Below are 27,298 nucleotides of genomic sequence, written 5' to 3'. Positions count from 1 at the left end.
CCTTTTCACCTCTTTCTTTTCATCTCTATTTTCTAACGAAATTAATGGCCATTAGACTGTGAAATGTAATTTGCCCAGAATACAGACCTCCCATTGTACATGGCTTTCTGCTTGCCAGACGATCCCTTTGGAGCATGAGATCTGCTTTCATCTGCTACAATTTCACCCCTGTTAACATTTGGAAGCTGAAAGGCCAAGCCATATTAATATTTAACAGAACATTTCAACTGTCTTTTTCTCCAATAGGGGAAACTGGCCTTGGAAAGTCCACCCTCATGGACACGCTTTTCAACACCAAGTTTGAAGGTGACCCAGCATCTCACTCACAGCCTGGGGTCCAGCTGAAATCCAACACCTATGACCTGCAGGAGAGCAATGTCAACCTCAAACTGACTATTGTGAGCACAGTGGGCTTTGGGGATCAGATCAACAAAGAGGACAGGTGAGCGAAGGGGGAGAGAGGCTGTATTGTGACCTGGTTGTCTCATGCAGGGTCTCTCTCTGTGCCCTAGTTGGGCTGTAAAGTTTTCAGACTGCTCTGTAAAGTTTTCCTCCTTCCTTCTTATGGGTTGTCCTTGTCATCTCTTTGGGATGGGACAAGTGGAAGAGAGGACAGAGGCTGTGGTGTGTCACCACTGCTCCAGCTATCAAAGCAGCTTTTCTCATGCTGTCAGAGCAATATCTGCCCTGCTGGCAGCCTTCTGCCCAGATTCATGTGGTGGGGAGAGCAGAGAGCTCCAGGGCACCTGTGCTTGTTTCCTTGTGCTGTGCTGACCGCAAGCTGCTGACCAAACCACTAGCATGGTCTAGTGACTGCTCAGCTTAACAGCCACTTCTGGCAGGGCTTTTCCACGTTGCCAAAGGAAGCACGATAAATGTGCAGTGAGATGCCCTGGGGAGGTACCTCTGGCAGCTCACGTCCCAGCGTGGCTGGAGCGTGGCAGTTAAGGGGTATGCGATTCCAGCAGACCATCTCCAAGGTGCATTTTCATAGAGGTATTGCAGATGGGATTTGTTTTCTTGTGGGTCTGCTAGATTTTCTTTTTAGTTTTGTTTAAGATGCACTGATATCCTTTTCATTGTAAGTCTGACAGGCTCTGTATTTCAGATGGCCTTGCAAGGGAGTTGCAGGGATTTCCTGCCCCAGAACACTGGGCAAAGGTAGTACTGAATGGAGATGTGTCTTCCACCTGCAGAACTCAGGGTTGTGAGAGCAGCAAGCTCTTCACTCCTTGAGTGCAAGCAAGGGTTACGCACTGCTGCGAATGAGTCTACTTTACCCTTCCTTTTAAAAGCCTCCCACTCTCACATTTCAAAGTATGAGAGTCCACTTTCTCTGGAGAGGATGGTGTGTCTCCTGTCCTCTGCTTAATCTCCAGTACTGTGTTTTGTCACACAGGCTGCTAGAGTCTGATGTAGGACCACATCTCCTTGTCAGTAGTGCAACTTTAAAATTTCTTGCAGGTGAGGAGGAAGGGAGATTGAGAGAACTGGTCTTGGGAAGTGAAATCTAACAAGCAGCTTGTTTCTTAAAAGCCAAAAAAGAGCACTGTCTGTTTACCTCTCTGACTGTGAGATGTATAACTCTTTTTTATTTTTCCTTTCACCAAAGCTATAAGCCCATCGTTGAGTTCATTGATGCTCAGTTTGAAGCCTACTTGCAAGAAGAACTGAAGATAAAAAGGGTCTTGCACAACTACCATGACACACGGATCCACGCTTGCTTGTACTTCATTGCTCCAACAGGCCACTCGCTGAAATCCCTGGACTTGGTGACAATGAAGAAGCTTGACAGCAAGGTAGGCACGTTTAACTCTTACTGGGCAGGTTCACCGTGTGTGTGGTGGAAAGGCTGCTGCTTTTCCAGAGCACATCTCCCCACCTTGAATAGCCCTTAATGCTAGTGGGGATGACTGGGTTGGCAGATAAATCCCATAGATTTATTAAGCACTTTTAAGTTTCTGTAAGTTGTATTGCAGACTTGGAAGAACTCCCTGGAGCAAAGCTGAGGACTTCTTACCACTCTCTTCCTTTCTAGGTGAACATCATTCCCATCATTGCCAAATCTGATGCCATTTCCAAGAGTGAGCTGACCAAATTTAAAATTAAAATCACAAGCGAACTTGTCAGTAACGGGGTTCAGATCTACCAGTTCCCAACAGATGATGAATCAGTGTCAGAGATAAATGGGACAATGAATGTAAGTGACTCGATGCTTCCTTCTCTCCCAGAACAGCACTGTCACTGTAGGGGTTGGTGGCCCATATTGGGGTGCTTCTTAAATCCACTTTCCCTTTTGTATCCTAAAACTAGAGGATTTCACAGGGATCCCATCCTTGTAGTGTCATCCTAGGCTAGCAGAGGATGTGGTAGGCTACTGCCTCTCTGGTGGGCTTTTCTAGTCAGAAAACAGACTGTCTTTTAACCCCTTCCTTGTCCTAATGCATATCTGTTGAGGGACATGTAGGAAATGGGACAGATGGTGAGGCCTGGCTGTGCAGCGCAAGGACAGTCCTGGGTTATGAATTAATCAGACGGGTATTACTCATCTGGTGTGAGGGGCAGGCTGCCTGCAGACATGCACCTCTCTGCTCCTCCCCTGCGTTTTCACACCAGTTATGCTCTCCTGGGCTGGTGTTTCCTGCAAAGCCCTGCCTCCGTGGGTGTCTCCTCTTGCCTGTGGCTGTCCTTGCAGCAGAGCCCCTTCACCTGGCTGGCTTTGGGACTCCTGTCTGCACTGAGTTGCTGTTTTATTATTGATCAAGTTACTGAGCTAGATCCTTGGTCTGGTTTGGCCTTTTGGCTCTGGTGCTGTCGGCCAGAACAGATGGACAGGGTGGGTACAATGAGGCTGGTTAGAGCAGTGGCTTCCCTTGAGCTACATCCAAGTGCTGATGTGAGAAATAAAATACAAGGGTGGGACCAGAGGCCCATCCAGCACAGTGGCCCTTCTCTTCCCTAAACATCTTCTTTTGGTCACTTTTGGAGCATATAAGAAGAGAGGGAATGTATACGATGCTTCACTTCCCCCAGATACTTCCCCAGTGTCTAACCCTGTTCAGCTCAAGGGTTTCTCTGGATTTCTGTCCCACACATCACCTGATGCTCCCCTGCCAGTGAACTTCCAGGATCCTGTGGCAAGGAGTTACACAGCTTAACCAGCAACAAGTGAAAAAAAAAGTACACAACTCAGGCCAAACCTGTCTTGAGGTGCCTGCAGGTGCTTGTTCTGGCTCTGGCATTCCCAGCATCATGGGTGCCTGTCTGTGGCTCCCTGAAGATGGAGCAAGCTGTCCCTTGGCCTCTCTGGCAGCACATCCTGACCTTGCTCCCGTTTTCCAGAAGGCTTTTTACAGGAAAGCAAGTAGAGGAAGTTGCTCACTTCACTGCTGTTGATTAAGTACAGATCTAGCTGACGTGTTTTTGTATCGTCTCTTGATCTAATATTAATAGTTGTAGAGTGTTGTGGAGAGGCCTGAAAGAAACATGAAGTTTGTCCTAATGTAAGAGCTGTCAGTGGTGGTTTCCTGGTCAGAGTAGTTTTGTGATGGCATCTTTCTCAGTGCTTAGTGCTCACACTGTGTAGGAATGCAGTTACTCCTGGAAATGAAGATGCAGCATCACTCCATCCTCAAGGAGCCAGAGGCAGAAAGGCAGAAGAGAGCCTTTGTTTGCTCTTCTGCAAACAAAAAGCATTAAGGGCTGTGGGAGAAGCCGACCATGGGATGCTCCTCATGGACAGTCTGAAGAAGCCAGCAGGGAGGTGTGGAAGCTCTCACCCAAAGCAGCAGGATGGGAAGAGGAGAGAAGTGGGCAGCTCTGGTGGGCTGTGGAGGAGAGGGTCACCAGTGGGGAGCCCATTGCCACTAGCAAACATTCGCCTGATCCTGTGTCCTGGAGGGGCAGCGGCTGGCCTGAAACCTTGGACGCCACAGAACTGCGATGTCTTTTCCTCTGGAAATAGAACTGTGTAGACCTGCAGAGGAGGCTGTAGCCTTTGTGGGGTTTAGTACCTGGGGCGTTTCAGAGTTTCCAGCAGCTGGACACAGGTACAGACCAGTTCCAGTGCATCCCGTAGTGAGGAGCCTGACCTGCAGTAGGTGAAGAGCCCACCCAGTGCCTGGCAGTAGCCAGCATGTGCCCGCAGTGTGATGTCTCCCGTTCCTCCCAGAGCAGCCGAAGGTGGCATGTGGCCCTTGCTCAGCCCTGGGTCTCTGCTTGCCCTCTCCCCCGTCATGCTGCCTGACACTGGCTGCACAACGGGACACCACAGGACATGCAGGGCCTGTTTGCAGCCGGTGGAGAGGCAGTGACCTGCTCCGTGGGGACCGCTGACGATTCTTCTTGACCCCATGTGCAGAAGCGTTTGTGCATAGTGCCTCTGCTTGTGTGTGGTCTGTCTTGAAGGTAGGAAAAACTGCAGCTTGTAGAAATGAGGCAGCAAATTATTCCTTTGAAAGCTGGCTAGGGGAGTTTCCCTCATGTTGCGGTGTGGAGGCTGTTCAGTTGAGACAGCGTTGTTTCCTTCCCCTCCAGTGTTCTGTATCCCCTGCCCTTTGCGATTAGACAGCCTTCTGCTGAAAATCGGATTCCTTCAGCCTGGGAGACCACTTTCTTTTTTCTGCTGCTTGGCCTCTCCCGCAGGGAACTTACCCTGCACTGAGCAGGCACAGCTCCGTGCTGCCCTGTGTCCCTCCCGGCGCTGGCGTGTCCACGTGATTGCAAAGGTAACTTGGCACGGAGAGCGACCCAGGAGGCCCCGGTGCACAGAGCCTCTGCGTGGCGCAGGATGGCCCCTTCAGACTGACCACCAGCCCCACTTACTCTGCGTGTGTCCCGTGCAAGAGCTGGGAGGCCAAGGAATAAAAGCTGAAGAGCCCATCTTTGTGAGTGCTTACAGGCAGTTTTGCTGTATTTGCAGTTTGACTGTATGAGCCACACTCTGAAAGCAGAAAGCATCCTCTCTGAAAGCTTTTGCTTTACAAGCTGTCATGACTTGTCCAAGTTTTCACATAACCTGTGGAATTAAAACTTCGCTACCTGCTCTTGGAAGCAAGCCAGGGTCACTGATCTTCCATGTAGTTGGCTTCCTGCGGCCCTTTTAATTGCCCAGAACTCAGCACACTTTAAAAGCTCTAGCCAACAAATGTCACTGCACAAAATTCAGCAGAAGGGGTGGGTGCACGGAGCTGGCAACTTTATTTTTAAGTGCTGAAACCTTGCACTTGACTTCTTTGCAGCTTGGCAGAATGCAGTATAGTTCCCAGGAGCAAATGGAGGTGGGGAAAGATCTCACTGCACAACAGATAAATGCAGCAAAGTATGATAGGAGTGTCTGTGGGGTTTGCTTGGCTGCCTGAGTTTGGGGAATGAAGGGAGTGTAAGGTGAGGTATTCTGAGCCTAGAGAGGTGTTGGGAGTGTTTCTGTTCCAACTCTGCTAAGCTTACACTGGGCGAGTCTCTTAGTCTCTCTGCAGAAGGCAAAAAGTATCTTCTTTACTAAGAAGTGACTTTTATGAGTTTTTGAAAAGCAAGTCTCTCTTGTTCTTAGTCAGCCTTCAGATACTTGTAACAACTGTACTCTGTGGAGTGTATGTCTCGGCTTGAAGAGCATAACAAGGCACAGTTGAGCTAGCGGTACAGCTCTGCTCTGCTGTCCCCAGGATCCCTCCTCATGGGTGTGATCCCTGGATTTGGCCTCCTTTGTCCTCTAGCTATGCAGCCATCTAGCATTGGCTGCGTGTAGCATCAACATCGTGAGGATTTTATAAAGCCATTGTCACTCCTTTGGGTTTCTCAGAACCAGTTTTGATAAAGGAGTGCTGCAGGATTTGAGAGCGGGAGTGCTGAGGGGAGCCTCAGCACAGCCCCAGGGAATGCAGAGTCCTTCTCAGCTCAGCCTGGGGCAGACCTCAGGGCACACGTGGATGCAGAGGCTGACCCGGTGCAGGGACATGTTCAGCCCTTCCTCACCTGGGCTGAAGCAAGCTGGGAAGAGCGAGCTGTTACTCGGGGGGTGAAGGAGGGACTTCGATCTCCTGATCCGATAGAGCGAGTTGTCTTGTGCTCCACTGTGAGCTGAGGGAGTGGGGCGGGGGGGATAAATTCAAGAAGGCTCCAAGACCGCTTTCATTGCTCCTGTGCTTGTGCAGATGTTCTCCTCAGCCATGGCAAGCCCCCGGGACAGCACTGCAGTCAGAGCCGCGCAGCACGTTGTTCGAGCTGTCATTCTGATGCTAGTCTTGCACTGGCTCATCTCACCTGAGACCCTGTGGCTGGGAGGATCAGCCAGGTAGAGCATATAGAGTGGTAGCACTAACAAGGTTTCCGAAAAGGACCCTCCCTTCTCCCTCCTTGTCTTGGGCTAGTGGCCAGTGACTAGACTCCCTGAGATTAGCGTGTGCATAATGACTGTCTTGCTCAGTGACTGTGCTAATCTGTGTGCTGGCAAGTCAGCCAGAGCTGAGAGGGACTAATGTGGGTATCGCTAAATGTGTTCCAGGCCCACTTGCCGTTTGCAGTGATCGGGAGCACGGAGGAGCTGAAAATAGGAAACAAAATGATGAAAGCTCGTCAGTATCCCTGGGGCACAGTGCAGGGTGAGTTGAGCCTTGGGATTTTCATGGCATGAATGGTGACACTTCTGCCAGATGGCAGTGAGCTCTCATAAGAGGACCAAGGGCCTGCTGGACTTCAGTATTTCACTGGGAATTAGCCCTTGTTAAATCCTTGTGTCGGGCCTCCAGTGACAGTTTTCTCTGCTCAGAAGGGCTGTTAAACCTGTTGGAGGAGTAGACAGGTGGGGAATGTGGGAAGAGACCTTTGTTTCTGCCCCCGTCTTACTCTTTATCATGTCTTCTTACAGTGGAGAATGAAGCTCACTGCGACTTTGTGAAGCTGCGGGAGATGCTGATCCGTGTGAACATGGAAGACCTTCGTGAACAAACCCACACACGCCACTATGAGCTGTACCGGCGATGTAAACTGGAAGAGATGGGTTTCAAGGACACCGATCCCGACAGCAAACCCTTCAGGTGGGATCCCTGGAGGAGACAGGAGAGCTCAAGAGAGGCATTGTTGGATGCGCTGCACGTGTGTGTGTATATGTGTGTGTCCTTGAAAGAGCATGTAAAGAACCAATGCAGCAAGAAAACCTGCCAGCTCAGATAAATTCAGACTTCAGCAAAGGTGCTGGCTGAGTGAGAGAAGGTGAAAACATGGAGACCGTGTGCAGGATTAACTGTGAAACTGCAGGTATAGGAGTAGAAATGTCTGTGCTGCAGAGATACAGCAGTGTCCCTCTGAACTACTGTTTGTTGCCAGCTGGTCTCTTTGAATTGCCCAACATTCAACATATAGAAAAGTGCAATAGCTTACAGACTCCAGAAACAGTTGGATAAAGATGACCTTGGGCACACATGGGTGGGTGAGTAGCAAATGTGCTGTAGGCAAGCAATATTCATGGTGAGGGCCTGATTTCAGAGGCTCAGGGGAAGCAGAGTTTGTCCCAAGTCATATCACTGGACCTGCCTTTCTTTTTAGCTTACAAGAAACTTATGAAGCCAAAAGAAATGAGTTTCTGGGGGAACTGCAGAAAAAGGAAGAGGCAATGAGGCAAATGTTTGTCCAGAGGGTCAAGGAAAAAGAAGCGGAGCTGAAGGAGGCTGAAAAAGAGGTGAAGACTGCAGTACTTGTCTCTTCATGGCTGTGAGTGATAGATCAACTCCCAAGTAGGAAGCTGCTGCGAAAGCACTTTCTGCAGAGTGTGGTTTAGGACTTTCTTATCAAGAAGTCTAAAGTTTAACTTGGGGTCATGGGGACATTAAGGTGTTCATCCTGTAGGACAAAACTAGATCACAGTGCTTGCAGCGTACAGCTTACTGCACCATGAAAGTGCTATAGTCTTGATTCTGATGGAGAGTTGTAGGGTGGCAAAATTCAAGGAGAGAAACAGCCCCTGATATAAGCTTGTTATATAAAAAATACACCCATACAACTTCCTTAGCATTGTGAAAAATCCATTAATTTACTGACCTTGAAAGAGGAATAAGGCGGAGATCCTTGGAAATTGATTAAATTTTTTTTATGATTATACTCTCCCGATCCTCTGTCGTTAGTCTGTGCAATGGTGCATCACTAGAACACTGCCTGGTTTGTAAGCTGTTGTGGAAGGAGACTGTTCCTTGCCTTTTGTCTATGCAGTGTCAGCTCAGGGGACTAGAAATGATGCAGAGACCAAGGGAGACTTGTGGGCTCAGATCTCATGGGATCCTTCCATCTTCCTCTTTTCCTGTGAACAGAATATCTGGTAGTGCTGGGTCCTGCTCACTTCTCTCCTTTCCCTCTAGCTGCACGAAAAGTTTGATCGCCTGAAGAAGTTACATCAGGATGAAAAAAAGAAGCTAGAGGATAAGAAGAAGTCTCTGGATGATGAAGTAAATGCTTTTAAACAAAGGAAGACAGCAGCTGAATTGCTCCAATCTCAGGCTCAGCAGGCTGGAGGATCACAAACTCTTAAAAGAGATAAGGAAAGAAAAAAGTAAGTTGCTAATCCAGTGATGTTTGCTTTTTGGTAATAGTTCTCCTTCACTATTTTTCTGGGTGTTCACATCTGTCTCCCAACCTAGCCAGTCCTTATCAGGGGAAGGTTTGCAGACAGATTTAATCCCTAGTAAGGCTGGGCAGTAGCTGGAAGCATTTTACCTTTAGCTGTCATCCTGAAGAGCAGGGAGCAGTGCTAACCTCCCTCATCGCTTGGGAGCTCCACAGCATGGGAGAGGATGAACTTGTTTTTATTCCCCGAGATTCCCTGCTCCTCCCTTGGTCTGTCAGTGCTTGTAATGAAGCGGAACAATATTGGCTGCCAAGGCTGTAGGGTGTGAGTAGCAGGGGTGTCCCGCTACCCCAGAGAGGAGCATGTCCTGTCTCAGGGTCTTATTTGTTTAGGTTGGAAAAAAGCTTATACTGTGGAAATTATTCAGGGAGACTAATAGTCTTGAATTCTAGAATCTGCAAAATGTAAGGCTGTAAAATGAGGGGACAGGTCATAGCTCTGTGTTAGTGCTAGTACTCTTCTCCAGCCCTAAATCAGCTTTTTGCCCTCCACAGAAACAGTGAGAGATACTGCATGGCTTTAGCAGGAGCTCCCCATGCCAGGGACTGGTGTGACAGGATCCAGCCGCTGGTCAGGGTCCTGTGATCTGGGCCGTCTGCAGTGCCCATGCCAGGCTCCTCGTGCTCTGCAGCTGGTCAAGAGCAACCAGCTGTACAGCTAAAACAGTCCTCCTGGTTCACCTAGCAATGAGCAGTTCCTTTTCTGCTCACTGTGGTACGTTTCCCGAAACACAGAACTGTGTCACTTTAGCATGCGTACAAAGAGCGGTGTGCAGATAAACAAGGGTCTGGTTTCTGTACCACTGCCATAATCCCCTCTCTGCCCATCCCTGGGGCAAATCCAGAGTAAATCTTGCCTTGCGCTACACCGTCTTAAGGACATGGAGAAGTGCTGTTAATATAAACGATACGGCACGTGCCCAAAGAGCTGACGGGACTGTTTGTCAGGGAAAATAGCCCTTGACTGTTCAGCTTGGAATCAAATGAGACAGGAGAGGAAAATCCCAATAACCAGAATGAGATCCTGGTTTAGTCTTTTTAGTTTTGAACTGGAGCTGCTTCAATGTCAACATTTTTTTGCGATGAGCAATTAGTGCTGCCCTTTTCTCGCTTGTCCGTTCCTTTTTCCACTGCATATTTTGATTTGCTCTTTTGAATTACCTTCAGGGGGTTTTAATGTCTTTTCATACTGAGGAGCCTGAGACTGACTGGGAACAGACTTCTCTCCCCAGCCTGAACTGTGTGAGGAATACACAGCTGAGTTCTTGCATGCTTAGAGCCCTCAGACATCTGCACTGAGGACTGCAGACTTCAGCCCTGGGATGAGTCAGGGTCAGGAATGCAGGAAAGGGAGAAGACATGCCCTATAGTAGGAGCAACTAGTCGCTGTGGCCCCAGCCATGCTCTTGTTCCTAGAAGCACTTCTGATCTCAGAAGAGCTCCTTGACACCAGGCACATTCATAGGGAAAAGCATTGGTACCGTCCTTGTCAGTTAAGGACACAGAAGGGCACCAAAAACTCCATGAAGAGATAGGTCAGTGCTTGAGTAAGGCTTGGGAAGATATTAGGAGGCCTCTCTCTCCTCCAGGAAAATAGCTGTGTTAGAAATGGTGCTGCTTTCTTTACTCTGTAACTTCTCCAGTTGTCCTTAATAATTCATTTCGGTATTTAGATCATAAATATCGGCAACAATCCATAAATTTCACAAGCTGTAGCTTAATTCTATCTTGTTTCCTAGTGGCTGGCAGTACACTAGCCTTTTTCTTTCACAGGTGACTCTTTTAAACCCAAGCTCTGTAATTTGCACTAATCATGACTTGGTTTCTTTTTTGTTGTTGTTGTTACATCATCATCATCATCATTGTTAGTTCTTACATCTGTGCTGTTTTACAGTTAGCTGCTGTTTGGCTGCATGATGCATGAGGCACACTGTCCTGGTAAGCGTCATGAACTAATAGAGACCTCACAGTGGGATCAGTTACAGTTCCTAAAAAAGCAGACCCTGTGCAAGTCCAGAAGCCTATAAATATTATCTCTGTCTTCCTCTGCTTTCACCCTTACTATACATGCTCTATGAGTCTCTCTCTACATATGCAGTTGTGGAAAAAGGGTGCAATGAAGTTTGTCTTTAAAGATCCTGCAAAGTAAAATGCAGAGGGACTCAGTATTAGGACATGAAACACAGAAAAATAAGGATTAGGTCCTCTTCCTTTTAAACCTTCCCAGCACTTTGGCTCTGTTTTCTTTATTCCATCTCCCTCAGAAATAAATTATATTCTTTAATCACATAGGCCATGTTGATACTATGGCAACAATTGCTATGGAGATATGGTGCTGACGATAGAACCCAGCTACTCATGAAAATGTCTTTTCCCTTTCTCCTCCTTCCCCCCCACCCCTCCAAGTTGTAGTGTTAACTTGTGGTTACAGTGCAGGTGAAGGTAGATGCAAGACTAGTTTCTATCCCCCCCCTTCACATACTAACAGATGGTAAAATCTGCCAAACCTAGAGCTTTCCTTTGTCCCAAAGCACCAGAGAATCACCAAACTCTGTGTGTGTGAGTGTGTGTGTATGCATGAGGGGGCATTAAAGAAGCTACTGCCCAGTAACCAAACCACTATTCAATATTATAGTTGATTATCCAAAACCACGAGATGATGGGCTGAGCACTTAGCAGATAATGAAGGCTCTGAAGATAGACTGAGACTTTATGACATTTTTAACGGTCAAATGGGTCACCCATGGATGGGATGTTTGGTTGTAGCAGACAGACACAGACCCACACACCCGGGAGCGATGCCGAGTGTGCCCACGGTTAGGGTAACGCTAGTGGTAGAAGAGGGCTGCATTCAAGATGTGTCCAGAAAGCCTGCCAGAGCACTTTGCCACTGAATAAGGCCAGCACCGAGTTTCTGAGGAGTTTTGCCAAGGCATGGAGAGTTGCCACTGGAGCAGAGCCCTGTCAGGGGTGTTACGCTGTGAGTCTGCTCTGCTCCAGTTGCTGTGACTCTGTCCAGACTGTCTCTGCCTTCATGTGAGCAGGGATGTAAGGTGGCCACATAGTCATGGGCAGGCTTGTGGAACAGATAAGGTTGCCTCAAAGGGTTAACAAACCTGGCCATAAGCACTTGTCTGCAGTGCGAAGGGCCAGCATCTATTGTAACATGAAGGCTCATTTAAACAAAGATGCGTAAGAAATGCACCTGCCTGGCAGGAGAGCAGCGTCCTCATTAGGGTTATTAGTTAAACTGCTAATGACAGTGGTCTGCTTAGAGCTAGGTTGAGTGTGTTTAATTGAGCCTTTTTAATTTGCTGTTGATTCTCTGGTGAGAGGAAGAAGAAAGCTCCCACGGGAATGTCTGGCTTCTTGACAGAGCAGCAATACCTATTACCCAAGGCAAGGATGACAGCACCCCAGGCTGAGGTGCACAGGTCTCTCGGAGAAGGGACCTATTTGAACAGCAGCACTTAATTAACTGTAAAACACCCTAAAAACTCAGCCTCGAGTCCACCCTTCCCTGCAGACAAAGCTAGGATTCCCATTCTCTCCAGGATCCAGTCCAAACTAACTTATGGTCTGCCCTTATATAGGGCAAAGCTGATTGAAGGATTCCTTCCCTCTTAGCTCCACCAAGGGAAATGGAAAAGCAAGTAAACATGATGCTGTCAGTGAGAGGCATTTGCATTTAATTTCAATGGATCGTTCCACTTAACAGAAGAGCTTTAGAAGGGTCTTGCACTGACTCAAACTGGAGCTTGCAGTTGTCTTGAGCAGTCCAGTTGAATGAATGTCTCTGCTGCCAACGGTAACTGTAAAACAATGCAAAGAACAATTCTCTGCTTATCAGGCTCTGACTGTGGAAAAATAAGCCTAAAGAATAACAGTGTTCATTCTGGTGCTGAGTACGAAGGCACGGCTAAAGTGCAGTTAGAGTGAACATTACTGGGTTTTGTTGGTTTTGGATTGCTTTTGGCAGTCCTCGTAACTGCACGCTGTTGTGTGCCGGGCTTTGAATCAAATGAAGTTCTTTGTTCCCACTATACAAATGCAGACGATGCCTTTTACAATGGGCATTTGTCCTTGCTAAATTAAATATGTATATATGGTACTTTTCCAGAATTCAGAAAAATACTCTCCATATTGATCCGTAAAGTATTGCAGGGCTCCACTGTTTTGCAAGGATACAAACAAGTGACAGCTGACGAGTCCTGTAGCTTGCAAAACTGTGAAAGGATTGTTTTAGAAAAAAAATTTGGTTCATCCCACTGCTGAGTGTGTGTGCATGTATGCGTGTGTGTGTCTGCATAAAGCATGTTTTGTAATCAAATTAAACCTCATTAACACTTGGCAACATTTCTTTTTGTGTGTGTGTGTTAGGAAACGTTTATATTCTTATTTTGTTTTTTGTCATTAATCCATAAAACCATTAATGTGCCTTTTTCTTTCATTTTCAGTTCGGGTTTCCTGTAGAACCTTTCCCTTCACACCAGAAGCGAATGCCCCCACATTCGGTTAACACGCAGCTATGCCATTGTGCCTGTTTGCTCACCCCTACCCCTTGCTCCCTTCCTGCGCTCACCATTCTGTTTTGAGCAAGAGTCCCGCACCCTTGGCTGTGCTGGGTTATGGTTGGTCTTGCGAAGAACTCAGCAATAGCCTACGTGGGACTGGCAAGAGATGCTTCTTGCTGATCCCTCTTCCCCTCGGGGCAGTAGCAGGCTGCTGAGCGCTCGCAGGGCTCGTGTCCCCTCTCCGCAGTTCTCGGCTTTTTGCCTCTCCCTCCGTTTTGTGCGCGGGCTGCTTCATGGTGTGCATTTAGTCCCCGTCCTGGGACTGCTGTGAATGCAGCCCGATGCTGCCGTGGGGTGGGACGTGCTGTCTGAAGAGACTGGCTGCCCTCTCCCCTTTTTAATTTGCTGTATCTAACCCCTCATTACCCCCCCTGTGCTGCCATGTGTGACTCAAATAATTTTAAAGGACTTTTTGGCAAAACTTGACATCCTTACAGGCATGAGCCTGAGTCCAAACCTCTAGTCCCCAGGCTTGGGGGATTCTCAAACTTGGATCCATGGTTTGCAACTAAGTGTTCTCTGAATGCTGCAGGGGTCACGAAGGATCTCTTGCCTTGTCTCCCTCTCAGTGTGCTGGCCTGGATGCACATCCTGGATCCAATCTCAGGGAAAGCTGGTCACCTTGCTGTACATACCAGTGTTTGTGAAGAAAGATGATGATGATGTTTCTTTGACTTTCTTCTCAGTGATTCCAACAATTACTGGTTTTAATGCAAAAAGTATTACTTTTGTGGTTTTTTTTTTATTTGGCATCTGTTTAGCAGTGTACAGATGCTGGCAGGTTGCTTGTCATATTTTCTATTCAGCAAAAGCCTTGTTTTACTGCAAGATTTGCACTGAAAAGGAGCGTGTCTTGCTCACTGGGGCCAGGAGTTCACTCTGGCCAAGTCCAACTGTGGTTTGCCTGCAGGTGTCTTCTTTATGTATTTCTGGATGAGTTTTTGTTTTAAATAAGACTTCATCAGACAGTGAATTCTGGTTAACATTTACTTCTTTTGTTTTTTGTTTTCTTTGCCCTTCTTTTACAGTAACCCATGGCTCTGTACTGAGTAATTACCCCTGAATACAATGGGCTGGAATGGACCTTCATTTACTTGTTAAATCGGAGGGTCTAATAAAACCTGACAGCATTTCAGCTGTGACCTCTCCATGGTGTTACCCTTGCTCTCTCCTATATCCTCATTGTGATTCTGTCTTTACTATGTACTGATGGTTATTGCTTTTATTAAACAATGTAAAATTAGTCCTAACAAGGGTTTGGATGCTGCAACTTTAAATCCTACTTTTTTTTTTTCCCTACAAGTAATGGATTCCCCTTTCTCCTGGTCCCTCTCCACACAGATAAATAAGGGATGTGGAAATAAGTTCTGTGAGTTATTTTTGCTGGCGAAATAACAACGCAGTTTAAATGTATTTATTGGTGACGTTAAAATGACACCACCACCTTAGTTTAATTATCGCATAGTTGAGAGGTAAAAAACTCTTTTCTCTTTGTCCTTGGTGTCATTTTCATGACATCACCTATCTTTTTTTTATTTGCTTTTATTTTTTCTTTTGCTAATTCATGCTACTATGCTTGTTGTGACCCTGATCCTTCAGTCACATTGTGTGCAGGCTAAGTTCTCTGTCTGTGGGTGAAGCCACACGTCCTGACCCTACTGAAAGATCAGGATGCACGCTGCCAAATCATTTCCAAAAAACCCTTCACATCCTGGGTTTTTGGAAGATGAGCACACCCCAGACCTAGCGTGGTAGGTCAAGCTGGTTTTAGTGCAAGGCGCCGCTGAGAATTTTACTAGAAAGGCAGTTGGGATGATGCTGAAGCCTCACGAACAGTTTCTGGTACAACGTGAGTCCGGCTAGCTGCTCACAGCAGCGGCAAGCCTTATGCAGTAACCCAGAGCAAATGACAGTCTGGGCTCCATTTCCAGCCATCACAGCAGTTAAAAACTTAATTGCAATGTATTTTCTCAGGTATTCTGTTTCACTATAAATACAATTTTATTTCCCATAAAAGTCTTTGGCTGTTTTGTGGGATTTTTTTTTTTGAGCAAGTTAATTTGAGTATTTACTACTTCCTCTGTCGCATGTCAGCCTGCTCCCAAAACCAGTCAGTATCAGTCCGTCAGTGATTTCTAGATTATCTGCTAAAAGAACCATTTTTTTTTACCATACTGCAGGACACTGGCTGTTCTTCCTAACCATTAGAATATTATTTAAAGTTATGTAAAGTCTCTTGAAAGACTTTAAAGAAAAAAAGGGGTTTACGTGTGCGATTTCCTTGAAGCACTTGAGGTACCACAAGGAGGTTCCATCTCTGTCAGCTGTTTTCATGTTGCATCTCTCTTCCCTGCTTTTTGAATGTCTTTCTCTTTTTTGCTAATCTTCTGGTTTTTTCTCTTTTTTCCCCTTTTCTCTCTCTGTAGCTTTTTTTAATCTTGTCTTCGCCAGCTGCACTGGGTCTGAGGGAGAAGACTGCCACTTCTAGAAGAGTTTCAGTGGTTTGTGTCTGGGGAGGGGGGGAACAAATCTTCAGTGTTAAGTGTCTTGGAAAGAAGCTCCTTTACTGACTTGCATGGTATCGAAAATTGAAGTGTCTTGTAATTTGTGTGACAAGACAGGGTAATACGGGGGGGAAGTGACTGTTGACCTGGAATTTTGAAGAGCAACAGAAACGTGATGTTTGGACTAACAATGTAGCGAATACATTTTTCAAACATTGTTATGGGCGTATTTTTTTTTCTAATTTTGTCTTTAATAATATAAACATCACGGGCTTCCATGAGGCGTGAAGCCTAAGGAATATTTTCAATATGCTGTTGATTGGTTTTGGAGACTGTGCATTCAGGGTCAAGGGAAATGTAAACATGGTGCAATTTGCTCTGTTGGCAGCCACGAAATATTTAATTTTAACAAAGAAATAAACTAAGAACTGTGTGTTTTCATTGGTGTCCTCCTGTGTCTCACCACCTTACTAAACAAGCTCTGTCGGCTGGTGGACGTTGGTCAAGTGTTACTTTTATTTCCCCTAACTAAACCTCCTCTTGTTCTTTAAAGTTAGAAAAAAGTTAGAAGTATCAGGAGGGAGATGAGATGCTGACAGCTCGTGTAAGAGGAGTAGCGATCCCCCCAAATCCCCCGTGAGCAGGGTGCAGCATCCTTCAAGTGTGCTGGAGCCAGCCCTCGCCTTCTCGCTCCTCCGTCCTGCCCTGGTCCTCTCACTGCATGCGTTTCCGAGCTGCCATCTCATCTTCTCTTCCCCCCCTCCCGGTTTTGTTTCCTTTTTACAAATGGAAGCGCGCACGAACTGCACCGAGTTATATATTTACACGACAAAACGTTGAAGAACCAGCACTGTTTAGCCTGATACCTTTCTAACTTTAATGTAAATTTTAAATAAAAAATAGGAAAGCCTGCGTGCTGTCGTGTTTGCTGCTCGTGAAGGAACTGGCACAAGGCGAGAGCTCTGCTCGCCTCAGCCAGGCGCTGGGCCTGGTGTCGGGTGGTCACTGAGAAGGGAACAGCCCCAGCGCGGCGAGGGCGGCTCGCCTTGCCCCCCGGCCACGAGCACCCCGCGGCCCGGTCCCCCCCCGGCACCGGCACCTCGCCAGCAGAGCCGCCCGCCCCGGTAACCGCGTTACGCTGCCTGTTTTCAGCAAAAGGCCGAGGGAGGCTTGGCCGGGACCGAGCCCCGCGGAGAGACCCCCCCGCGGAGACACCCCCCCCCGGGCCCTCGGTGAGACGGGGGAAAGGCCTCGGGCGCCCCCAGCCCGGTGCCCGGCGGGGAGGAGCTGCTGGGGCGGCACCCAGAGCCGGTCCTGTGGGCTCCGGGCAGCCCGGGGCTCGCCCGCTCCGGCACGGTGCCTGCGGGCCGCTGTGTCCCGCCCCGCCGGGGTTTCCCGGCGGCCTCGGCTGCGGCCCCGGCTCCCGCTGGCGCTCGGTGGGCCCCGCCCCGCCGGCGGCCGCCGCTAGGGGGCGCGGGGGAGCCGAGGCGGCCGGCAGTGGCGACAGTTTCTCGCGGGCTCTCGCGCGCTCGTGACGCGCGGCCACGTGACGCGGCGCCGGCCGGGCCGCTCCGCGCGAGCGAGGGGCGAGACCGGCACGGGGGGGGGCGGGGAGGGGCGAGTTCCCGCCGCACCGGCACGGGCGGGCCGGGCCCGGGCCCGGGGCGGGGTGAGGCCGGGCCGGGCCGGCGCTGCCCGGCGGCCCGCAGCGAGCTGCGGCCTGGTCCGCACGTGGGGCCTGCTCCCCTCCGGCGCGCCCGGGCCGCTTCCGCCGCCGTACGCTCGGTGTCCGCCGGCCGGGACGGCCCCTCAGCAACGCAGGGTCGTCCGCTGCGCCGCTGCCCGCCATGCCGCCGCCGGAGCCGGTGCCCGAGTCGGTGCTGGAGCAGTGGCGGCAGTACAACGAGACGGAGCGGCAATGGGGGCTCCGCCGCCGCTTCATCCTCCGCCACCTCCACGGCTACCCCGGCGCCGCCATCGACCAGCTCCTGGCGCTCTCCGTCCTCTGGACCAACCACGTCTTCATGGGCTGCAGGTGAGGCCCGCCGGGACACCCTCGGCACCGGGCCGCCGTCTCGGGGCTGTGGGGGTGGCCCTGAGGTGGAACCGGGGCTGCGGGGAGGACCCGAGTAGGGCCCGGGCCCTGAGGTGGCCGCCCGGGTTGGCCGTGGCGGGCCCCGGCCGCTCGGCCCCGCTGCCCGCCGGGGCCTGGCGCTCGCTGCCAGGCGTGGGTGCCCCGGCGTGTCAGCCGGGTTCCGGAGGGTCCCCCCGGGGCGGCGGAGGCGGCCCGGGGTGCTGTCGGGGGTCGCGGGAGGAGTTTGAAGGCTCCGCGTGGAGCGGGGCCGGGCGGGGAGGAGGGGCTCGGGCTCCCTCTGCTCTTTGGGGCTCCGGTCGTGGCCCGGTGCCGCTCGGCTGAGTCTCAGCCCCGAGTGCCTTTTAAACAGTGGCCCCAGAACAGCTGGGATTAAAGGGGCCGATGGGGGAGAGCTTCGGTTCCTGGACAGTTTTCTTTGCTGGAGTGTGCGTATTTGTACGTGGAGGGGAGCAACCTGCTGAAAAAGTGTGTGGCTTTTGAAAGTAGTTCCTGATGTCCCAACCCTGAGGACTCAGTAAGCGTGTGGTATTGTGCTCTGTTATTTAAGTGAGCAGAAGGTATTCCTCTAAGCATAAAGCAGCCTATATGATCCCCTTAAAGCTCAGTTTTTCTGAGAAATAGGCCCGGTGGATGGAAGAGGTTTCCCTTCATCAGGATGACTGTTAATGTGCAGGAACCACCGCACCGTAACTAGCGAGGTTGTGGAGATCTGGTCACCTGCATCCCGACTGACACTTCTGATGTTGTGATTATTTTTAACTGGACATAAGGCTTTAAAGACAGAAGCAACTGCTTAACAACTTCCTTCAGCAAATTGTACAGTGACAGAGGAGCTTGTAAACACTGAAGGACATACCGTTTGACTTTTATTAATGTTACTATCCCAAAGCTTGTTGGGGAATATTCTGTGTCATTTTTACAGAGCCAGGTCAATGCCTTTCAGTGTAGACGTACGTGTTTTCTGATTTCTTTCTGGTCCATGTGCTGAGCTATTCTGCTCTGCAAGCACCAAAATTGAACATAGTTTTAGAACAGCTTCAAATTCCAAAGCTTGAGTAGTGTATTCAAATTGAGCATATCTTAAGATACAGTCTCTTTGGTCCATTAGCTCATCTTAATGTGTTTATGTGCCGTCTTAACGGAGCGCTTTCTTTGTGATAGTGGTTTTGGGAGTCAATGCAATAACGTGGTTATATGGTGCTGATAACAGAAGTGAAGAACTATGTGGCAAGATCTCAAATCCTAAAAAATGATGCAATTTAAGCCCGTAAGTGCACATACTTTCCCTGACGAACATCTCTACCTGCAACTCTCAAGGGAGACACGAGCAATAGATTTAGGCATGATGCGGTGCAGAGCCATTATCGTGAGGATGTTTTCCCAAAGCTTGTGTTGTGCACGAATGTAAACCCAGCGCAGGGGCACGGTGAACACGCTGCACTGTTAAAGAGCAATTGGCAGCTTTACTTGGAGTTGTCTGGGGAAGGGAGAGGACCCACAGCTTTCTCTGGAACTGCCTTTTGCTGCTTGGGAAGAGCTGTTGTTTCTGTATCAAGTGAATAACTTCAAAGTTTGGGGGATTTTTGTTGTTTTCTCATAAGTTTGTTGGCTGGTTTTTGGTTTGGTGGGGTTTTTTGGCAGTTTTTTTTTTTAAATGTTGATCACTTGCTAGCTGAAGACAACCTGTTTGCCAGAGTAAAAACAAATCATAGTCTTTGCTGGTGAAACCTGAGGGAGTGTTCTGCTGGGGGATGATCTGGAGAATGTCCAGAAGGTCTGTGAGGAAGGAGTTAAGTAACAGGATTCATTTAGTTTAGGGGTAGATGAGAGAAGGTGTTCTCAGATATGTTAAAGGTGGTTGCAAAATGGGGGGGAGAAGCATTATGCTCCAGAGCTGCTGGGATCAGCATAAGAGGTAACATTTAAGTCATACCAGTGAGACTTGAGGTAGGTGTTGGAGGTATGGGATTCCTCTGCCTCCACGTGCAGCCTCCACAACTTGAGATTTCTAAGGCCAGGTTAGACAAACACATGTTGCGACTGGTTGAGCTTCCCCCGGGTAGAAATCTGAGCCCCAGACATCTCCAGCCTTTGTGAAGAAGAGTGACACACTCATGTCAAATCTAACGCTGTTCTTGCACCCTGCTGGAAACGGGCATTGTCCTTCTCGTTCCCATCATAGGTCATGTACTCTTCTCCCCGTAAGCCAGAGAGAGGAATAGAGATTCCCACCCCACTCCCTTCTGGCTGTGGGAGGATGAGGGTATCACCACTGTCCACCTCCCTTTGATCCCTCTTGGCATGTTCTTCCCGTGCATGGTTCTGCTGCGGGGGGCTGAGCTGTGCTGGGTGCGTGTGAGTGGAGCAGGGACCGCAGTAGTCTGTGTTCAGAGTTATCACCCAGTAAATTAAATTTAAATTAAATGGATCTAATTTGTGCCTGGCCCTCTAAATCAGGAACAGGAAGGGCATTTTTTGAGTGGAGAGTGAGTAGATTTTCTTGAGTGGAGAGTGAGTAGATTTCCAGAGCCCTTGGAACAGCAGTATTTAAAAGCTGGTGCAAGTTATTGCAGCACTAGCTGTTGGGACGGTTGTGGACTCCTGTCCGTGGGCAGCGACCTGATGCTTTTTGACTTTCGAAGGTGAGCACACCATGGAACCGCTACAGGATGGCTTTTTCTCCTCTCCGAATCACAGTGCGAAGCTGTCAGAGGCTATTTTCAGGCCATGATTGTAGGTTCTCCTTGGTTAGAAAGGTTTGGGTTTTTTTCTTGTTCAGCTTCAGCCATGCAAATGGCTTGAGAACATGTGGCAGATCCCCGGAGCAATGGAAAACTTGGATGGTCAGGCATGTAAGGGGTTGTACAGTGTGTGTCCTGCCTGTGTGGCAGGGTCAGGGTTTGCACAGAGCTAGTTACAGCCATCTCACTTCTGTCGTGCCTCGGGGATTTGAAACGTTTCAGTTACAGCTCCCAAGCTAGAAGTTAGTATGGCTTTTAAAAGAGTGGTCGATAAAGGCTGAGCAGTGCCTTTGTCATCTGACATCTGCGATTTCAGTGGTGGTGACGTATGGTCTGTGGCTGCTGACCCAGACAAGACTCCAGTGCCAGTCAGTCGCTCCTGTGCTTAGCTCAGTGAAGCTGCGATGCTGATGGAGACGACTCCTTCTCCACACCCCTGCGTTCCTTAGTGTTCCTAGTAGCTCTGCCAAATGGTGTATTTTGGCAGGTAACGTATTTAAGTTTAAAACACCATCAGTTTGGTGGCTGCAGGGTTTGTTATTCACAAATGGGTTCACTTAGAGCCAGGTAGCTTGTTAGCTGGTGTGCAGGCTGGCTGAATGAGCTATAGCATGAGGCTGGTGGTCAGGTCCCATGTTAATACCCCAGCAAAATCAGGGGGAGCGTCTCCCTTGCACCAGGCACTATGTCTCAGGCAGCTTTAGTTCCTGTTTTGCATAATAAAAGCTTGTGTGTGCATGTGTGTTTGTTGCCCCTGTGGGACCAATTCTAAAGTGGTTTGCTGTTGAATCCACACAGGTATGGCTTGCAGGTCATGGAGAAGGTCCTCAAGATGGCTGAAGGCATCGATATCGGGGAAGTGAGGACGTACGAGTTGGTCCCTAGCAGGAAGCTAAAGAGATACCACTCTCCATCCGACAGTGAGTATATCTGCCTGGGTGTCAGTATATCTACCTCGGTGTCAAAGGAGACACCCTTCCCTGTCACTGTTGGGTGGGCATTAGTGGGAGCGTGGGGAGTGCAGTGTGTCATGGGGCTGCCTCCGAGAGAGCCAGCACGGCAAACCAAGGAGAAGCGACCATGATGTACTCTGCTAGACTGCGGCCGCTTCCCTCCTCCGCCATGTTGTGGGGTGTACATAATTCATGCAGAGTTCTCTTTTGGCTTAAGAAAATATCATTTTTCATTGAAATTACCAGGTAATTGATTTTCCCTGGTGATAGTGTTAGGGAATTGAATCTATGTAATTAAATATCTGTCTGCCCTTCACTGTGGTGAGGGGTGACGTTCCAACCTGGGAAGGGATTGTACGTCTGCATGGAGATGTGGAGTTCGGCTTATTGAGTTACGACCTGCCTGGAACATTGGGTGTTGGGGGCGGGGGGGGGGGTGTTGTTTTGTTTTGGTTTGTTTTTTTCCTTTTTTCTCCCTGCTGGTCCTGGCATATGTCAGCCCAGTCCCGTGGTCTCAGGGATCCATGTTCCAGCTGTAGCTTTTCCAGTGGAGGAAATGCAGCAGGCAGAGAGGGCTGGCAGTTCAGTGGCTCCATCTGCCAGCTCCTCTCCAGCACCTTCAGAGCTCCCTGCCCTCTCTCTGGAGGCAGGGGCTAGGGAATCGTTGGTGTGTGCAGGTGCAGGTTGTGGGTGCCAGCGGGCAGGCCCTTGCTTTGTGAGGCAGCGTCAGTCAGCGGTTTGGCTGTTTAAAGTGCAAATGGTCAGACAGCACAGGACTTCTCTAGGCTTGGATATAATCCCTAGCTCTGCCAAAGTTTCTCCCCTTACTTTGACACCCATTAATCTTTCTGAGCTTCCATGGGCCAGCTGCAAAAACCAAGAAAAATACTTTTCTCCCCTGTTTTGTCTCTCTCTCAGGCAGCAGCTCTGAGGAGAAGGGTTCTCTATGGCATGTTACACAGACAGCATAAAGAGCTGTTCTGCTGGCGAGAGCCTTTAGGTGCTGCTGCAGTGCAATCATCAAAATGCCAAACCGGGCAAGAAGTGTAAACCTTGCTGTAATTCATCAAAACTGACAACCAAAGGATTTAAAAGAGCTTTGTCACCTGATTTAAATATGAAGGCCTGTTTCTGCTGTATGCAAAGTGCTTTATTCATCTGCGATGACCTAGGCTATGATAAAGATGCTATGGTAGTGTGATATCTAGCCAGATGTGTTGCCTGACCTATATTATGGTTGCACACATTGGCATTGGATTAGGCAGCTCATTCCAAGGCACCGAGGTGGCCTTTGGCTCCTCTGATGAAATTACACACATGTACCACTTCAGCATGTGGGGGCTCAATCTTTCACAGCAGAAGTCTTGTATAACCATCTTTTAAATGTTACGTATTTACTTATCAGCTATTTGATTCTCATGTTCTGTGGTAGCTGTGCATATGAGGATATTATACCTCATTTGCATTTCTTCTGGTTAAGAAATAAGAGGTCTGCCAGTACTGTGGAATGGGCCCCCCCAGCCACGGCAGCTGTCGCCTGAGGCTCGGGCAGATTTCTCCACCTTTGGTGTCCTTTAGCCAAGGGTAGTTATATTTACAGAAAATACACTTTTGTTAACACTGTCATTGACAGCCCTCTGTGTTTTGGAAAAGAAGGTCCAGTATAACTCTGTTCCTCCATCAAATGAGAAGACCTGAAGATGAAGTAGTTTATCTGAGATCATGCTGTGACCCTGTGGCAGAGTCAGAGCTGATGCTCCAGTCCCGCTCTGCTGTTCTGTCTCAGTGGCCATGGTTTGCACTTGTTTTAGTAGCTTTGAATGGATTAACTTCAGAAATGACTGGATGGGTTCAGTGGGCAATGTTGAGGGCAGAGCAAGTGATTTGGACCTAAAATCCATGTAACTAAATATGTAGAGATTTTTGTGTGGTAGTTGTGGAGCTGGAAATGCCACTGTAGTGACCTGCACAAGAATGAAAGGTCTTAGTTGATCAGTTGTGAATGTCTTCGGAAGGAAATCTTTTGGTTTGGGGCTAAGAAGTGGGAATCCTGTGTTCGGAGCCTGCAGGCTCCTTGCGGAGATCACTCTGTGAAAACCTTGTCTTCCTGGCATAGCACACATTGGAAATCTCGTAATTTTCTTCCACCCCACAGGTCCAGAGCTGGAAGAGATTCCTGAGCCGCCCAAAAAGATGGTCCCCAGGTTCCGGGTGCGACCACGTTTTGAACCCATACACTTTGTCACCAGTGCTGAGAAGGATGACAAGAAGGATAACCAAATGCAGGAGGTGAACCAGGAGGCAAATACAAACAGCATAGCGCAGCCAGATGAAAACTGTACAAATTCTTTTGTGAGTGCACAGGAGGTGGATCCCCAGCTCTCCAGCTCAGCTGGGTTTGGCTTTGCAGGCCAGGCAGCAGCAGCCAAGATGGCTGTGAATAGTATGGACTCTACCACAAGCAGCATGTTGCAGGTTTCTGTTTCTCCTTCAACTGCCCAGTCTGCATCAGAGACTTTCCCTCCATCAGCTATAATGCTGAAGCAGAGTTTTATGGAGAAACTGTCAGCAGCTATCTGGAAAAACCTTGCTAACCCAGATGCAAACACTGGGACTGATAAAATTAACTATACATATCTTTTGACACGTTCAATTCAGGCATGCAAGACAAATCCTGAATATATTTATGTTCCTCTAAAAGAAATCGCCCCTGCTGACCTCCCCAAGAGCAAGAAGCTCCTAACAGATGGCTTCGCTTGTGAAGTGCGATGTCAGAATGTCTACCTGACCACCGGTTACGCCGGCAGCAAAAACGGATCCAGGGATCGAGCTGCAGAGCTGGCCATTAAGCTGCTGAAGAAGTCTGTGGAAGTTAGAGTTGTTCAGCGGAAGTTCAAGCACACCTATCACGAAGACTTGGTGGTGTGTGAGGCAGGCGTGAATCGCCCAGATTTCCCTCCTGCTCTCAAACCTCACGAGGAGTTTGTAGTTGCCAACAGGGACTGTGTCCCGGTGCAGCCTGGTGCTGAATCTGTGAAAGGTTCCACTAATCCCAACAAACACTGGACTAGTTTTGTCCTCACGGAGAATGCCAGCGACGCAATAGGAATACTTAACAATTCTGCCTCATATAACAAAATGTCTGTTGAATATAAATATGAAATTAATGACCCAGCCGCTTGTGGCGTTGTCAAGTGTACCTACAAGATCACTGCCTAGCCGAAGGATTTGGCACTAAAAAGACCAGCAAGCACGCAGCAGCTGAGGAGGCACTGAAAATTCTGCAGAAGATGCAGTCAAATATAGCAGCCATCAAAGTGACCCAGGTTCAGAAAGTGGGCTGCTCATCACGGGGCTCTGGAAGGAAGAAGGACCTGAAGGACCTCGTGATCTATGAGAATTCCAGTAATCCCGTGTGTACGCTGAATGACACCGCCCAGTTCAACAAGATGACGGTGGAGTACGTCTTTGAAAGGATGACTGGCATGCGATGGAAATGCAAGGTGCTGCTTGAAGATGAATTCATCGCAGAAGCAGTTGGAGTGAAGAAATCTGTCAAGCATGAGGCAGCAGAGGAAGCCGTGAAAATCCTCAAAAAGACTCAGCCAACTGTTATTAATAACCTGAAGAAAGGCACCGTTGAAGACGTCATCTCCAGAAATGAGATTCGGGGTCGATCGGCGGAGGAGGCTTTCAAACAGAAGATCAAAGAAGACAACATTGGGAATCAGATTTTAAGAAAGATGGGCTGGACAGGCGGTGGCCTGGGGAAAGATGGTGAAGGAATTAGAGAGCCTATTTCAGTGAAGGAGCAGTTTAAAAGGGAAGGACTTGGGCTTGATGTAGAAAGGGTGAACAAAATCGCTAAGAGAGATATTGAAGAGATCATTCGAAATTATGCACGCTCCGAAAGTCACGTTGACTTGACTTTCTCTAGAGAACTGAACATGGATGAGCGGAAGCAGATACATCAGATCGCCCAAAAATATGGTCTTAAAAGTAAATCTCACGGGCAGGGGCACAACAGATACTTGGTGGTAAGCAGGAAGCGACGCAAGGAAGATCTGTTAGACCAGCTGAAGCAAGAAGGCCAGGTTGGGCATTATGAGCTTATAATGCCTCAAGAAAACTGAGGTTTGGTGTCCTATTTTACTAGAGACTGAGTTTCGTAGGTATTCAATTAAAGAAAGAGATGCTGCATTTTTCTTGTTGTGGGTTATATTAATGTTAAAGTCTTTTACTTTGTTAATATAATTTTGAAAATGTTGTTAAGCGTTTAGAATTGACCGAGTTCTGTTCAAATATATTAGCACAACCCAAAAGCAGTAGTGCTGTTACTGTATGTGTCTTTCCTTTACAGAATCAATCAGGTTGGAGGAGACCTCTGGGATCATCGAGTCCAACCATTGCCCTGACACCACCATGTCAACTAGACCATGGCACTAAGTGCCATGTCCAGTCTTTTCTTAAACCCCTCCAGAGATGGTGACTCCACCACCTCCCTGGGCAGCCCGTTCCAATGGCTAATGACCCTTTCTGAGAAGAAATGCTTCCTAATGTCCAACCTGAACCTCCCCTGGCAAAGCTTGAGGCTGTGTTCTCTTGTCCTATCGCTAGTTGCCCGGGAGAAGAGGCCTACTCCTGCTCCACTACAACCTCCCTTCAGGTAGTTGTAGACTGCAATAAGGTCACCTTGGAGCCTCCTCTTCTCCAGGCTAAACAACCCCACCTCCCTCAGCCGTTCCTCCTAGGTCAGACCCTCCAGACCGTTCACCAGCTTGGTCACCCTCCTCTGGACTCGCTCCAACACCTCAACATCTTTCTTGAAGTGCGGGGCCCAGAACTGGACACAGGATTCAAGGTGCGGCCTCACCAGTGCCGAGTACAGAGGGACGATCACTTCCCTAGACCGGCTGGCTACACTATTCCTAATAGAGGCCAGGATGCCATTGGCCTTCTTGGCCACCTGGGCACACTGCTGGCTCGTGTTTAGTCGGCTGTCGATCAGCACCCCCAGGTCTCTTTCCACCGGGCCACTTTCTAACCACTCTTCCCCCAGCCTGTAGCGCTGCAGGGGGTTGTTGTGGCCGAAGTGTAAGACCTGGCACTTGTTCTTGTTGAACCTCATGCCGTTGGTCTCGGCCCATCTATCTAACCTGTCCAGATCCCTCTGTAGGGCCTTCCTACCCTCCAGCAGATCAACACTCCCACCCAGCTTGGTGTCATCTGCAAATTTGCTGAGGGTGCACTCAATCCCTACGTCTAGATCATCTATAAAGATATTGAACAGCACTGATATTTTGATATTACTTGTTCCTTCACATTTTAATAGTTTTGTAATAGCAAAAAAACACGTGTCCACTGAGAAGGAATTTGACATCATTTAAAATTGTAGTTCCCTTATTCTTGATAAAGGAAAAAAAAAAATGCCTTTTTTTTTTCTTTTTTTAAATAATAATGAAAAGCAAAGGAAATGCAGCCTGGGGGAATAAGCCTGTATGTAAAGTTGGTATTAATGACAATAAAAATAAAGTTTTATTTCTGGAAAAAAAACAGGATTTGTCACACTTTGTATAAAAAAAAAAGTGTGAAAACTGCATTTATTCTTGAGAAATATATATATAGTGAGGGCTTGTCTCTGTATGTCTGTAGGTAGGGAGATGTCCTTAGTTTATGAGTAGGGTTTTATTCATAGATTCCTACCTTGAATCTCCCATAGTGAGAATTACAGAACGTACCTTAATCGTCACTGTGTCGGACTGAGATAATTCCGGTGCAGTTGTACCTTGGAGCGTTGCTTGACATGTGCAAATACCAC

General features: G+C 48.5%; 2 protein-coding genes across 5 annotated transcripts in view; both read left to right on the top strand.

Annotated features, from left to right (window-relative positions):
* SEPTIN6 (septin 6) overlaps nucleotides 1–16,132 on the top strand; it is a 29,832-nt gene extending 13,700 nt beyond the window's left edge. Inside the window, exons 3-11 of one of the 4 annotated variants that reach the window (XM_068411989.1) lie at nucleotides 247–442; nucleotides 1,613–1,799; nucleotides 2,039–2,200; nucleotides 6,503–6,599; nucleotides 6,866–7,034; nucleotides 7,543–7,675; nucleotides 8,349–8,539; nucleotides 10,508–10,551; nucleotides 13,071–14,123. In XM_068411989.1, the coding sequence (XP_068268090.1) occupies nucleotides 247–442; nucleotides 1,613–1,799; nucleotides 2,039–2,200; nucleotides 6,503–6,599; nucleotides 6,866–7,034; nucleotides 7,543–7,675; nucleotides 8,349–8,539; nucleotides 10,508–10,511 (1,139 nt within the window). In that variant the 3' untranslated portion in view covers nucleotides 10,512–10,551; nucleotides 13,071–14,123. The other 3 variants (XM_068411988.1, XM_068411985.1, XM_068411986.1) reach the window with 3 other exon arrangements.
* A 1,274-nt stretch (nucleotides 16,133–17,406) lies between these two features.
* NKRF (NFKB repressing factor) lies at nucleotides 17,407–25,805 on the top strand. Its single transcript, XM_068411892.1, is given in 4 exon segments — nucleotides 17,407–17,726; nucleotides 21,326–21,447; nucleotides 23,636–24,648; nucleotides 24,651–25,805. Coding segments are annotated over 4 exon segments (2,286 nt in total). The 5' UTR covers nucleotides 17,407–17,538; the 3' UTR covers nucleotides 25,614–25,805.
* The last annotated feature ends 1,493 nt before the right edge of the window (nucleotides 25,806–27,298 follow it).

Source organism: Nyctibius grandis, chromosome 13, assembly GCF_013368605.1.
Source record: "Nyctibius grandis isolate bNycGra1 chromosome 13, bNycGra1.pri, whole genome shotgun sequence".
Classification (NCBI taxonomy): Eukaryota; Metazoa; Chordata; class Aves; order Nyctibiiformes; family Nyctibiidae; genus Nyctibius; species Nyctibius grandis.
This window is presented reverse-complemented; position numbering and strand designations above follow the sequence as displayed.